The following is a 14,324-nucleotide window of genomic DNA, read 5'->3' as shown; positions in this document are numbered from 1 at the left end:
GAAAACACGATAGATATACAGAAAGATAAACTTTCGCATTTATAACATACCACTCTCGGTTAAATTGCCTCTCGAACAAGTTTGAGAGCTGCGATGCACAAATATATCGTTAACAAATACACAGAAAATTCTCTATTTGCGTTGTAGGTTCAAAAGGATCAAAACCTTTCACAGGTGTTTTCCATGTTACCTGACTGGAATACGCAACCCACAACGCAACAGAATTATTTAAAAAATACGTACGAACACACTAAACGTTTCGCGTTTTGTTATGAAGCTAGATATAACCATATACATGTACAAACTAAAACGACTGCTACTTCGTATGTTTAAAATAAATAAACATTAAAACTTAAAACAATGGTAACTATTTACTGAAATTTCAAGAAATACATTTCCTTAGGTTTATTTATTCTTAGTGATTTAAATCACACAAATACCAGACTTCGACATTTGCAAATGGTAAAGTAAAACCAACGTGTTTCAACACTAAATATTGTTATGGGGAATGCTAATAAATACACTGGGTGGCACGAAAATTTGGCCAACACACGATTTTCATAAACATACCTACTTTATTTACGAATTCAAAACTAAAATTGACGCTTGCATTTACGTAATTTATTTTTAGAAATTCGTCAGTAATAAAAATATGGGCAATTTATAATATTAAAATCAATTAAATATTTTTAAATGGAAATATGTTATTTTTATTATAAAAAAATATTGGTGCAATGTATAATTAGTAATAGAATAAAAATATGAAAAAAGAAATCTCATTTATCTGTATATTGAACGGATTTTGATGAAACTTTTTTACTCTATAGTCAGTCATAACAACGCGAATGAAGTCGCGGGCATCAGCTAATCGTACAATACAAAGTTAAATGATAATGACCAAAATCCGTGTCGCCGAGTGTACTTGGTCAGAAACAGTGGATTATAGTATCTATTGTTTATTATTTCAAACGGCTTGTTATTCCTGCGCTTGTGGTTCCATGAGAACTCCCATATGCTAAAAATTTTAATACGTAATTATAAAATCATAGCTTGTTTTAATTTCAATACGGTTTTAAATTTCTTATATGCTATGAATTTTTTTAGACAAATTTATATAAACAACGAAAACGTATATATGTTATGTAACTATTATATAATGTCAATGAAAAATGTCAAAACATTTGATTTTTACTCGTCTAGTCCAATCAAACTAGGTAGGGATTCTTTTAGCGCTGGCGCATATTGCTTTAGTGTGATCACTGTTATGGATGTTATATAAAGTTTCAATAAATAAATAAATGTTGTAGCCACCCTCCCTCGTAGGGGTCTACGAGTCACTAGACTCGTAGACACCTACCGTGTAGTCTTTGCAGAATTTCGTAGTTCGTAGCTCAGCCCCGTAGCCGATACAAAGGGTGGCTACACAACTGAGCTACGGATGTTGCGAAGCACAATATTTTTAACTGTATTTTGAAATTATTTTTTCTAGCAGCGCCCCGGGGCTTTGCTCCCTTAGAAATTTCGGTACAATAAGTGAATATGTGTTACTCCAAGTTATATTCTACCCGTGTACCAAATTTCAAAACTATCCGTTCAGTAAATTTAGTGTGAATTTTAGGATGACCAATTTAATTTATCATTAATAATATTTTATAAATAATATTTTAAATGCGAAAGTTTGTAAGGATGTTTGTGCATATGTATGTATATTACTCTTTCACGCACCCTTTCACTTTCTTTTCTTTATATATATATATGCTAGGTTTATATTAGTTACTGAGAGATAAGTTTTACTTAGTGCAATATTGATTGATTAAACGATGTTTTATGTATACACTAAAAACACTATAAGTACATAATTATACTACCACGTGTTATAGTACCATATTATCACACCACTTATTCCGATATTTTGTTATAAGTATTTCAAAAATCTGCAATATTCTCCAACACGGACTACGCAGGTCATGTCAATGAATTATTGTGTACACAATAAATCAACTTTATTGCATTGGAAAAATGTTAATCTATATACCTACCGTGTGAGATACGTAGGCATACCGGAATTTTAACGTACACACAGGCTTCGTCTATCTATATCTACGTGTGAGCTATGTCTCTACATAGGAGATATTATAGAATCAATACTTACTAATATTACAAATGCGAAAAATTACTAATATTACAAGGGATAATTGACATAGACTCCCTATTCCAGAACGGAACCCTATTGGAGTACAGCCTAGTCCACGAGAAGTCACAATGGGTCGCGCCGTCAGAGTACTGCGCAGACATGATGATGGAGGACGGAGTGGAGTCGCTGCGGATGGTGGCGGTGGTCTGCTATCAGAACGTCAACAGTACTGACGACAGCCAAGTGCTGTATATCTCTTATGCTGTCGGTACGTTCTAAAATTAAAAACGTTTTATTTTTTATTTTTTGTTAGTGACTTCATGTTTATAATCTTGCTTTTGTTTATAACATCCTAGTTTTCCGAAGAAATAAAAGTTTATGTGCCTAAAAATATAAATAAAAAGGATTGTCCATATATTTAGAAAATGAATCTCATGATCCTGATTTTCTGACATTTTCACATTTTCTATGATTTTCGAGAATGAAAGAGATTTGTTTTGTCTGTATCTTCTTGTAACGCAGTGAGTAGATGTTTGACATTGTAGAAAATCAAAACTTACCAACTCTAAAGAAATGCTAAAAACGTAATTAATTATTTAGTTCTTCACTTCTTAATAGGTCTCCTACTGTCCGTGCCGTTCCTGCTGGCCACCTTCATGGTATACGCCTTCATCCCTGAGCTGCGGAACCTTCACGGCATGTGTCTGATGGCCTACTGTTCAGGCCTCATCGTAGCTTATGTCTTCTTAGCCTACCTGAAGATGCACTCTGGAGAAGACGGCGATGATACCATGACCAGTTGCATAGTAATCGGTGAGTTCTTGCCACTTTTAATTTCTGAGAAAAAATAAATTCATTGTGTACTATATGATGTGGATGTACCTTTATTTTACAAAATACACTTATGCAAAATAAATGCATAGGATAACCTATGTATTCATTTTCTGTATACCTTTATGTAAGAATTAAAAAATATCGCTGCCTTCCGTAATTTTACTATTCTTAGTAAGTATAGGTTATTTTTTTATATAAGTATTAATAAATAAATATTGTCGTATATATCTATAAATTAATTATGATTAGGCTTAATAGGCCAATCTAGTCTGGACAGATTTATTTCTTAATCTTGTAAAATTAGAGGATTTGTTTCATTTGGTATGGTATGTAGGATAGCCGGGAACATGGCAAATAAATTTAGAGGTTCATTGGACATATTTGAAATTGTCAACTATTCCCGCGTTTCAGAAGTGAAATATACACGTAGATTTACTTGAATTTTTTAATAACGAGTGTTATGCAATGAATAAGCGTGATGATAAACAATTATTCATTATAATAGAGATAAATTAAATAATAAAACGTACTTACATTTCAACAGCGTTTATTCTCTCTGACCATCGAGGACTGATCGTTCACAAAATTAGCGGCAAAAATCTCACCGGTCATAACAACTACTTTTTAAAATATATTTACACAATGCGATCAGTCCGTATTAATCATACAATTAATATAGTATTTATTTATTTATTTATGTATTAATACAATATTTATTTATTGTTTCTAACAGTCGGCCGTCCTGCATATGTGGCGCGACCTCGGGCCCAAAATATTATAGAAATACCTTCAAATTAACAATAAAGCCCAATCGTAGATAATTACAATTCAATAAGTATTATTAGTAAATTAATTTTCAATGAATATAATATTAAATAACTCCAATTTAAATACATTTTATCTACTTATACAAACAATTGTCAGTTAATTCTAAATATATATATGATATATTTAGTATTTTATCACCAATAACCATTTGTAATAAAAACTTGAAATCCAAATTGTGGACTTAACTTTTTATGTTATTCCATACATTTATTTATAATTCAATACCAATAGTAACAAGCATCATATTTTGTATACCATCAATTGGTAACAAACCTCCTATCTTGAATACTATGGCAACAAATATCATATTTTGTAACAAACATTATCTTAAATGTCAACACATTTAATACGCTTGTATTAAATGTATATAGGTAAATACATTCAGGTAGTATGTATTGTTTCATTGCATTAAAATAATTATATTATCTTATTTCCATAGGCATACCATAAGAAATGTTGTATTCTTTATTACATATATTAATCCTAAAGCTATAATTAATGTACATATTATTGTGTGCTAAGTATAATCACATCCAAATGTTGTGTCCTTATTCACTATGTTCGCTGGTCTCACTAGAGGACTGATCATGCGGTCTTTGAAAGTTTAACCACGGCTTTATTTTATCTATAGCTACAACAGCAGAATAACGTCTGTTTCCCTTCCGTGTCAAAGGAGTATCTTCGATTTCGTAGCGGTCATAATCGTATATTTTAATTATCCTGTAGGGGCCCTGATATTTTGGAATGAGTTTCTTACTTTGGCCAGTTGCAGAAACCTGTCTTTCGACACTAACCAAGTCCCCCAAATTATATTTTATAGGTCGGCAACGTTTTTTGTCGTATGTAGATTGTTGCAGTTTTTGGTTAATTTTAACATAAGTGTCGATATTATTTCGGATTTCTTTACGATTATCATTGAATCGTTCATCATTCACCTCTTCAGAAAGTTGAGACACTATTTTACTCTCACTAGCACCCGTAAGCCTAGTTCCAAAAAGGGCTTGTGAAGGTGTGCAATTTATTCCTTTATTAAATGTATTGTTTAGTCCCCATTGCACATCAGATAGGTGTACATCCCATTGATTATCATCAGTACCAACGCATTTAGCGGTGAGAGAGTCTAAAATGGTTCTATTATATCTCTCTACCTGTCCATTGGCTCTGGGGGTTGCTACAGCATTTAAGATATGAATTATATTTTTTTCTTTAATAAAGCTTTTAAAAGCTTCACTCGTGAATGAAGTGCCCCTATCAGATATTATACGTCGCGGTACACCGAATACCGCAAAATATTCACGAAGAACTTGGACTGAAATACTGGATTTAGTACTCTTAACCGGTTTAAGATAAATATAACGGGTGTACGCATCTATCAAAACTAAAACATGCATATTGCCCTTTTTACTGCGCACAAATGGGCCGATATGGTCCATGTGGACTGTATCAAATGGAATATCAATTTTTTTTATAGGATGGAGAAAACCTTGACGTTTACCCCCCAAAGATTTCGCATATGCACATTCTAGGCAGGATTTAACGTATTTCGTTACAAAGTTGCGCATTCTATTAAACCAATAATTGGATTGAATCTTTTCTAAAGTTTTCTCTACTGAGAAATGACCTATATCATCATGGTTCTGCTGGACAATCTGCCAACGGACTCCCTTTGGCACTACCCACTTATCTCCACTACTCGTTACTCTGAACAATCTGCCATTTTTCACCTTGAAGTTTGATTTAATGTCTATTACATTATCGAGCTCTGGATCAGTCAAAATACCTATCATCTTTTGAATCTCACTGTCTGCCTGTTGCACGGTTAGTAACCAATCAACAGCACCAACATGAAATACATCACATTCTGTTGAGTCGGAAGTGTTGGGGATAGGATTCCGGCTAAGTGCATCCACATGAGCCATGGAGCGGCCTGGTCTGTACTCTATACTGAAATCATACTCTTGCATCTGTTCCCACCATCGAGCTACTCGAGGTATCATATCTCGTTTCTGAAATGTAGCCCTTAATGAGTTACAATCGGTAATTATTTTAAAAGGGATCCCTACTAAGTATACCCGAAATTTCCGGAGCGACGATACAACAGCTAATGTCTCTAAATCGTAGGACGAATAATTTTGTTCTTCTGGAGTCGTCTGACGACTAAAATAAGCAACAGACTGCAATTTATTATCATCCCTTTTTTGTAAAAGAATGCCTCCCAGTCCTATTTTGCAGGCATCAGTGTGGAGCTCTGTTTCTGCATTAGGGTCATATAATGCTAAGGTAGGTTTTTCTACAAGGGTCTTTTGAAGTGATTTAAAGGCACTATTTTGTGCAGTGCTCCAATTCCATACAGCGTCCTTTTTTAAAAGTTGTGTTAGTGGCTTTGCGATAATTGAAAAATTTGGAACAAATCTGCGAAAGAAGCTTGACAGCCCAAGAAACTGACGCAAACTATGTTGATCATGAGGAGTCGGAAATTTTTCTATTGCTTCTACTTTACGTGAGCCAGGTTGAATACCAGTAGCTGATACTTCAAATCCCAAATAGGCTACTTTCCGGCTAAAGAAAACACATTTTGATAGTTTAAGCGTAAGTCCAGCTTCTAAGAATAACGCCAATATTGTCTCCAGCCGTTCTAAGCCTTGAGTTATATCTCTAGCCGGTATTATAACGTCATCTAAATAAGCTAACGCCTCTTTATGACGCAATGATCCCAAGACCTTATTCATTGTCCGTTGAAAAGTAGCTGGGGCATTCGCAAGACCAAAGGGCATTCGGTTAAACTCAAAATGTCCATCTGGTGTAACGAACGCTGTTTTAAATTTATCTGCTTCCCTAATAGGCACTTGATAGTAACCCGATGCGAGATCGAGTGTTGTATAATAATTATTCCCAGCTAAACTATCCAACTGATCATCGATTAATGGCATTGGGTAATTTTCTTTTACTGACTTTTTATTCAATGCCCGGTAATCAATGCATAGCCGAAATTCCCCTGATTTTTTTCTCACTAAAACAATTGGACTTGCGTACGGAGATACTGAATGACGTATAATATCATTCTCCAATAAATCTTCTATCATATCCCTTACCACTTCTTTCTCTTTTACCGCTAGCCTATAAGGTCTATACACGACAGGATCATTATCATTTAATGTAATAGTCATTTCATCCACTGTAGTTTTACCCAACTCGGACATATTATTAGCAATACACTGTCTATACTTATTTAATAAATTAAGTAGCTTCATTTTATCTACCGAGGTTAGGTCATCGCCCACTTTTATATCAGTATCAGTAATAGGTGCAAACTTTGGATTTTGTAGTATTGTGGAGGTGGTAAGTACTTCTAGTGGTTTGGTTATAGTTAACTCTAAAGCGGCACGTCCGCGCGCAACTAGAAAATCTTTATGTAATGTCAATGGAGTCTCGTGTAAATTATTTAATACAATAGTGCCTGTACTTTCGTTAAATGTGAAGAGTCCAGATAGTACTGAATATTTAATTCCTGATTTGAATCTAACATCTCCCTCAATGAAAAGGTCGCCGCAAAAATATTGTCCAGTATAAACTTCAATTGCTGTTAAACCTGATACTTGAACATCATTTTTGCAAAATATTTTTATTTTATTTGTATCATAGCTAACATTAGGTAATTGAGTTATTTCCAAATTATCACTTGTCTTACAAATCAATATGTGAGGTTGTTCAGTAAATGATTGTCCTATAAGTAACGGCATATGCATTACATCATCAGGAACTACAAATATGTCTATATCAGCTTGCACATCATCAATTACTACCTTAACGCGTATTTTACCTAGTGCTTTAACTATCGAATTACCAAAGCCTCTCAGAGTTGGTAAATCATCGGTATCAAGATCGTTGTTTAGAAATTTAGATTCTGATAGTTTAATCATTGAACATTCACTGCCTAAATCTATAAAAGCTTCCATCAGATTGTTGTTAATTTTCACATTTTTAAAATATTTGCCATTGATAGTATCTGTCTTATCTACTTTCATAACTACTTTCTGGGTGTTTGGCAGTCGGGAAAAACATTGTTCGGTCTCGTGACCGATTTTCAAACACCTACCGCATTTCTTTACTGGTTGAGTACATTTAGATGAAACATGACCTTCTTCTTTGCAATTATAACATTTGACTTTGTGAGAAGACTGCGGGTTATCATTTTTATTATTAACCTGATTCTTGCTGCTAATCCTGCGGTCATTGTTGGTCTTAACATATCGAGAATTTCTCAAATATGATAATAATTTATTAGGGTCGTCATATTGTACAGCCTCAGCACCTAATCGAACTGACCGATCGTCAATGCCGTGTAGTATGCACTCTACAGCTCGTTTACCCGTTATACCACATCTATTAATTAATATTATTTTGTTATAGTAATAGTCCTCTAATGAGTCCCCAAAACGCGCCCGTTTAGCCAACATGTCACTTAACATTTGACCATAATTCTCATCGGACGGAAAAGCAGCCTGTAACTTCTCTTGCCACTCTTTCCATGTAAACAGAACTGAAGAGAGACCTTCGTACCACCGTTGAGCAACGCCGCGCAATTTTGGTAGGGCGAAATGTATTGTCTGTTTTTCTGACCAATTATATATAGTGGCAGATTCATTCACTTTGTGAATCCACATTGTCATCGTCTGTCCTTTATGTGAAGGATCAAATTCGGGTATGGTATTGTGAATAGAGTTTAACTTATCAAAAGAATCTTTAGGTAAAATGGATTTCATTACGTTAACCAACTTAGTGAAGTTATCTTCGGCAGAATTTGCAACATTAATATTACAATACTCATTTGAACGCTCTTGAGCGTTATTACAAGATCCGTTATTTGAATGGTAGTATGAATCCTGAACCAAACTTTTGTGTGACCCTCTTACCATCCGTTCTTGAGATTGATAGTCTGAAATATCTCTAGATTTTCTACGCAAATTACTACGGGACCGGTCACGGTCACACATGCGGTTTGATGTAGGGTCCATACATGACCGGTCTGATCGTCCCGTGCGACTGTATGACCGACGTTGATAACAAGACGTACCACCATGGCGCGGCGAGGCTCCGTGGCTCGCAGCAGCACTGCGACGCGGCGAGGCTCCGCGGCTCGCAGCAGCACTGCGACGTGGCGAGGCTCCGCGGCTCGCAGCAGCACTGCGACGCGGCGAGGCTCCGCGGCTCGCAGCAGCACTGCGACGCGGCGAGGCTCCGCGGCTCGCAGCAGCACTGCGACGCGGCGAGGCTCCGCGGCTCGCAGCAGCACTGCGACGCGGCGAGGCTCCGCGGCTCGCAGCAGCACTGCGACGCGGCGAGGCTCCGCGGCTCGCAGCAGCACTGCGACGTGGCGAGGCTCCGCGGCTCGCAGCAGCACTGCGACGCGGCGAGGCTCCGCGGCTCGCAGCAGCACTGCGACGCGGCGAGGCTCCGCGGCTCGCAGTAGCGCAGCGACGCGGCGAGGCTCCGCGGCTCGCAGTAGCGCAGCGACGCGGCGAGGCTCCGCGGCTCGCAGCAGCACTGCGACGCGGCGAGGCTCCGCGGCTCGCAGTAGCGCAGCGACGCGGCGAGGCTCCGCGGCTCGCAGTAGCGCAGTGACGCGGCGAGGCTCCGCGGCTCGCAGTAGCGCAGCGACGCGGCGAGGCTCCGCGGCTCGCAGTAGCGCAGCGACGCGGCGAGGCTCCGCGGCTCGCAGTAGCGCAGCGACGCGGCGAGGCTCCGCGGCTCGCAGTAGCGCAGCGACGCGGCGAGGCTCCGCGGCTCGCAGTAGCGCAGCGACGCGGCGAGGCTCGGTGACTCGGTGCAGCCCAAGGCCACGGCGAAACATCACGGCTCGGAATAGCTCTGTAGACCTTGTCGTCATCAGGGTCAGGTGTACATAGAACCCGCTCAGAAATTCCTCGTTCGGTTGAATTTTCCATGATGCCACTGCAAAAAAAAAAATTACAAACCCAGCACAATAAATGTTTTTTTTTTTTTTAATTGTTTAATTCGTACATTTTATTCCTTTTATATAATCTTCTTTCTTCTTCCTTTTATATAATTAATAATACTTTATTTGCATTGATATATAATATTAGATATTGCTAAAACTACCATGCTACTTGAAAATAATTACTAAATACTACTAAAATTTGTATGGCAACAAAACTTCTTGGTAGTAATTTTTATCTGTGGTATTTTATTGTAAAACGAACATAAATAAAAAATATCACAGAGAAAAACTCGTTACAATGTTTTAAATAAAATGCGCACTTTTCAAACAAACGTGCACACACAACATAGGAAATCAAAATATGAATAATTGTATAATAATATTCGTATAAATATATATTAAACATCTACTACACCACCGATGGTATACATGCATAGAATAAAAGAGATTGCGTATTGCAATAACAAAGTTGTATTTCTGCATTTTCGCTATTTTATGTCGTCGCGTCTATGAAATATGCGAACATTTAAATTGCTTAGATATATCTTCTATAAAATGTTATAATAATATGAGATTATTATGAATTGTAAAAATAAAAATGCATACACATAATTAGACACCTACAAAATGTATGAATATGTATAAAAAATATACAATACCAATGATCAAATCAAAGTCAATTTTAACTATTACTATGTAAGCTTAGTATGAATAGATATTATGATTTTTGTTGTGAGCTCATTTTACTAGGTGATTGTTATCGCTTCTATTTATCATACCCACTTCTGATATGTAGGATAGCCGGGAACATGGCAAATAAATTTAGAGGTTCATTGGACATATTTGAAATTGTCAACTATTCCCGCGTTTCAGAAGTGAAATATACACGTAGATTTACTTGAATTTTTTAATAACGAGTGTTATGCAATGAATAAGCGTGATGATAAACAATTATTCATTATAATAGAGATAAATTAAATAATAAAACGTACTTACATTTCAACAGCGTTTATTCTCTCTGACCATCGAGGACTGATCGTTCACAAAATTAGCGGCAAAAATCTCACCGGTCATAACAACTACTTTTTAAAATATATTTACACAATGCGATCAGTCCGTATTAATCATACAATTAATATAGTATTTATTTATTTATTTATGTATTAATACAATATTTATTTATTGTTTCTAACAGGTATATTAACACTCGGGTGCTCAGGTGTATTGAGGGATCAAGTTGGGTGTTTCTATGTGGGTATGCCGAATATCGCGTGTTCTGCCATCATAACATTGCACACGAAGGTCGCTGTTAAAACAATCAGTACTTATTACCCGCTAAATACTTCCTGGTGTGATGTGACATTAGAACTAACGTAGGTACAGGGAGTCTAATAAGTATATAAATCTTATAAGTGGTATATTTGTTTATTAATATTGCTATTTGCCATATCTATTTTCTGGCAGCGATAAAATATTATCAGTTTATCAAAGCTGCTGTTTATTTATCGTTTATTTGGTGTATTAAAAATACCCAAGGTTTGACATGCCTCCGGTACCACCTTCTATATGATATAATCGTCTATTAACTTGCGCCCGCGGCTACGCCTGCGTGAATGTCTTGCTCCCTCTCATTACTTTTGCACATCCTTTTTCCTTTATTCTTATTTATGTTTGTCTGTCTGTCTGTCTGTCTGTCTGTTCGCAATAAACTCAAAATCTACTGCACGGTTTTAATGCAGTTTTCACCAATTGTGATTCTTGAGGAAGGTTTAAGTGTATAATTAATTATGTATTTACTCGAGCGAAGCCGTGACGGGCCGCTAGTTAAATATAAAAACTTAAAATGAAATAACAGTGAAAGAAGAACGAAAAATGTTGACTTTACTTACCGGATAAGTCCGGTCAGCTGATCTGGTCAGCCGAATTGTATGGGAGGCGAATAAATTTTCGACATTTTTTGATATCGTTTTCTTTGGATACCGACTTAATTTCATCACCCGAATCTGCTCTAAAAATTTGTGCCTAGAAAAATACATTACAAGTAAATAACTGTGGTATCTCGATAGTATAACATAAATTAGTGTGTTCTAGGAAGGAATAAATTAGTTAGGAATCTATCGCTGAAAGGAAATAGCTCCTAAATTTTTCCATACTTATTATATGGCGTATACAAACGCCACTCCTGCTTATTAATTGCAAAAAATATTAGTTCTGGTAAATTAAATTAGACGCAACGACATTTTGGGTGCGACCATAATGAATAGCAGTAATCAGTGTTTATGTGGCCTTTTAACTATATTATTATATGACATAACCTACTACAGGTATATGTATGTATTTAAATTATTTTCAACTGATCATAAAAAGGTTTGTCAATTGATCGCAATCGTAGCGTCCTTTTGTTCCGAATGTCGTGAATATAATTATGTACTTATACTGTTTTTATTTTAATTTTATTGGACAACTCAAATAGCTAAGAATAGATGGATTTAATGCCATGACATAGCAATCTTCGACAGTCAAACATTGTAAAGGACGAATGAGGTGATGGCTACGTTTTATATTATAAAAAGATGATTTACCTAAAGGTAAACAAAACAAACAAAGGTTTTTTTCCCGATCTAGTTATTTCCTAATAAGGAAATTCGATGTTCGTTCATAGTCCGGTCTTGTACAGTTAACTGCACATCTAGTTACCCTTCATGGATCTCTATTGAATTCTCAGTTTTGGTTTGGTTGATATGCTGTCGACTGTATATTACCCATTTTAATTTTAAAATGATACCAATTCAGTTTGATTGCAGTTCCACATCCAAAGTGGTCGTATGCCAGAGGTCAATAAATTAAGTCGATGTTCGGTGAAACATTTAACACATTAATGTGACCTTAGATAACCCGTCTTTTCATATTAAGTAGTTGGTTAATAAGGGTCACACAGGACACTTACAACTTTTGTAATTGATCTTACAATACCTATAAAGTATGTAATATAATTTAAATTCCAGTTTACCGAAATCTTTGTCTACCAACCAACTTACTGAACTAAATGTACAAGTCGGGATTTTTCTCATAACCCTGGTATAAATTTATATTGTTGCCCTAACAATTTCTATATGTCAATCAAGTAATGTCATGTTTATTCTTCATAAGTAAATGCAATGTAGTGCCATTAATTAAAATAAAAACTAAATAAAGTAGTATGTACACTTCCGTAGACATCTTACAAATAAGAACGCAAGAAGTAAATATTTACTTGTATCTAATTGTAATCTCATCTGATGAATCAGGTTAGCCAAATATTTATTTGTAAAGTCTTTATATTCTGTGCCGGGCGTCATATGAGCTACACTTTCACGAAGATGATGTTTATCTTGGCAAATTGTGTCACTATTAATATTAGAGACATTATTCGATTGATAGATTATCTATGGAACAAATATTGATTATATTGGTAGTAAGTACCCAGTATTTACTCGAACATAACAAAATTTACTCAACGTATGTTATTTAAGAAAATCCAATTGACATTTAAATTTAATAATGTGAATGTACCTACGTACATCCTTAAATATTCATAGTAATATTATTAAGAGAAAAGATTTGTTTTTTTTTTCTTTTTTGTTTGTAATAAATAAACTGAAGAAGTACTAGAGAGATTTTGATGAAATTTGGCACAGAGAAAAAATAAATAATCGGGCGTAACATAGGCTACTTCTTTTATTATAATTTTACCCGAGCGAAGCCGAAATGGGCCGCTATATAGTTATTTATAAAGTCTTAGTTTATAAGGTTTAAGATATTTATTCTCATTAAGAATTACAAATTCACCATCTCATTCTCATTCATCAATGAGAACAACACAAATAAGTCTAAATAATCAATGTCCGGTATGGACGTCTTTGAAAAAAAAATATTGTTTCAAAGGGTCAATTTTGTTGCGCAGCTTCTTCGCTGGCGTTTTGAAAGTATTTTGACGTCACTAAGTGGTGATCATCCGAAGTTACATAAAGAATTTATGATTTGAATTTGAAATACCGTACCTCGTATTTCTGGTGTCACATCCGCGAATGAATACTCGTCGATAATAGCTACAAATATAGATACAAAAATATAAGTATTTCGGGAAGTGCGTCGCTTCCAATTTACCTACTTACGGGCAGATTTATAAATGTGATGATTACGCGATTTGTTTGTTTTATAAATAACGCTATCAGACGCGAGGCGTGGGAGAGCCGAATTTGTGGTGTTCCTGAAGCTTGTTCCAATTATTATAAAACGTCCAAGCCTTCGGGATTCTTTTCAATTTTGACATTCACTGGCATTTTTTCATTGATCTTTTACCCAGTTTTCCTCTGGTTCTTTATATGTTTACTTCTATAATTACCCTAATTGTGCTGATTTTGAAGCGGTAGTGATGTAATGGTTACGACGCCCGCCTGTAGATCGAAAAGTCCTAGGTTCCAATCCTCTCGTGCCACAAGAATTTATACCAATGTGACTCATGTATAGTAGTTTTCGTCGCCCATCACTTGCTTCCGGTGAAGGAAAACATCGTGAGAAAACCTGCTC

The 14,324-nt window shown here is 35.9% G+C and overlaps 1 protein-coding gene and 1 long non-coding RNA gene across 2 annotated transcripts in view; one reads left to right on the top strand and one right to left on the bottom strand.

Annotated features, from left to right (window-relative positions):
- Window positions 1-14,324, top strand: part of LOC128674789 (G-protein coupled receptor Mth2-like) — a 28,979-nt gene that overhangs the window by 4,809 nt on the left and 9,846 nt on the right. Inside the window, exons 2-3 of the mRNA XM_053753685.1 lie at window positions 2,219-2,402; window positions 2,753-2,947. Coding sequence (XP_053609660.1) covers window positions 2,219-2,402; window positions 2,753-2,947 — 379 coding nt within the window. The remainder of the gene's footprint in view (window positions 1-2,218; window positions 2,403-2,752; window positions 2,948-14,324) is intronic.
- LOC128674790 (uncharacterized) lies at window positions 2,532-13,229 on the bottom strand. Its single transcript, XR_008405202.2, has 3 exons — window positions 12,338-13,229; window positions 11,645-11,777; window positions 2,532-2,971 (listed from the first exon to the last, which is right to left on the bottom strand). It is a non-coding gene; the product is annotated as an uncharacterized LOC128674790 (long non-coding RNA).

Source organism: Plodia interpunctella, chromosome 13 (assembly GCF_027563975.2).
Source record: "Plodia interpunctella isolate USDA-ARS_2022_Savannah chromosome 13, ilPloInte3.2, whole genome shotgun sequence".
Taxonomy (NCBI): domain Eukaryota; kingdom Metazoa; phylum Arthropoda; class Insecta; order Lepidoptera; family Pyralidae; genus Plodia; species Plodia interpunctella.
The sequence above is the reverse complement of the archived record's forward strand: the minus strand, read 5'-3'. Positions and strand labels throughout refer to the sequence as shown.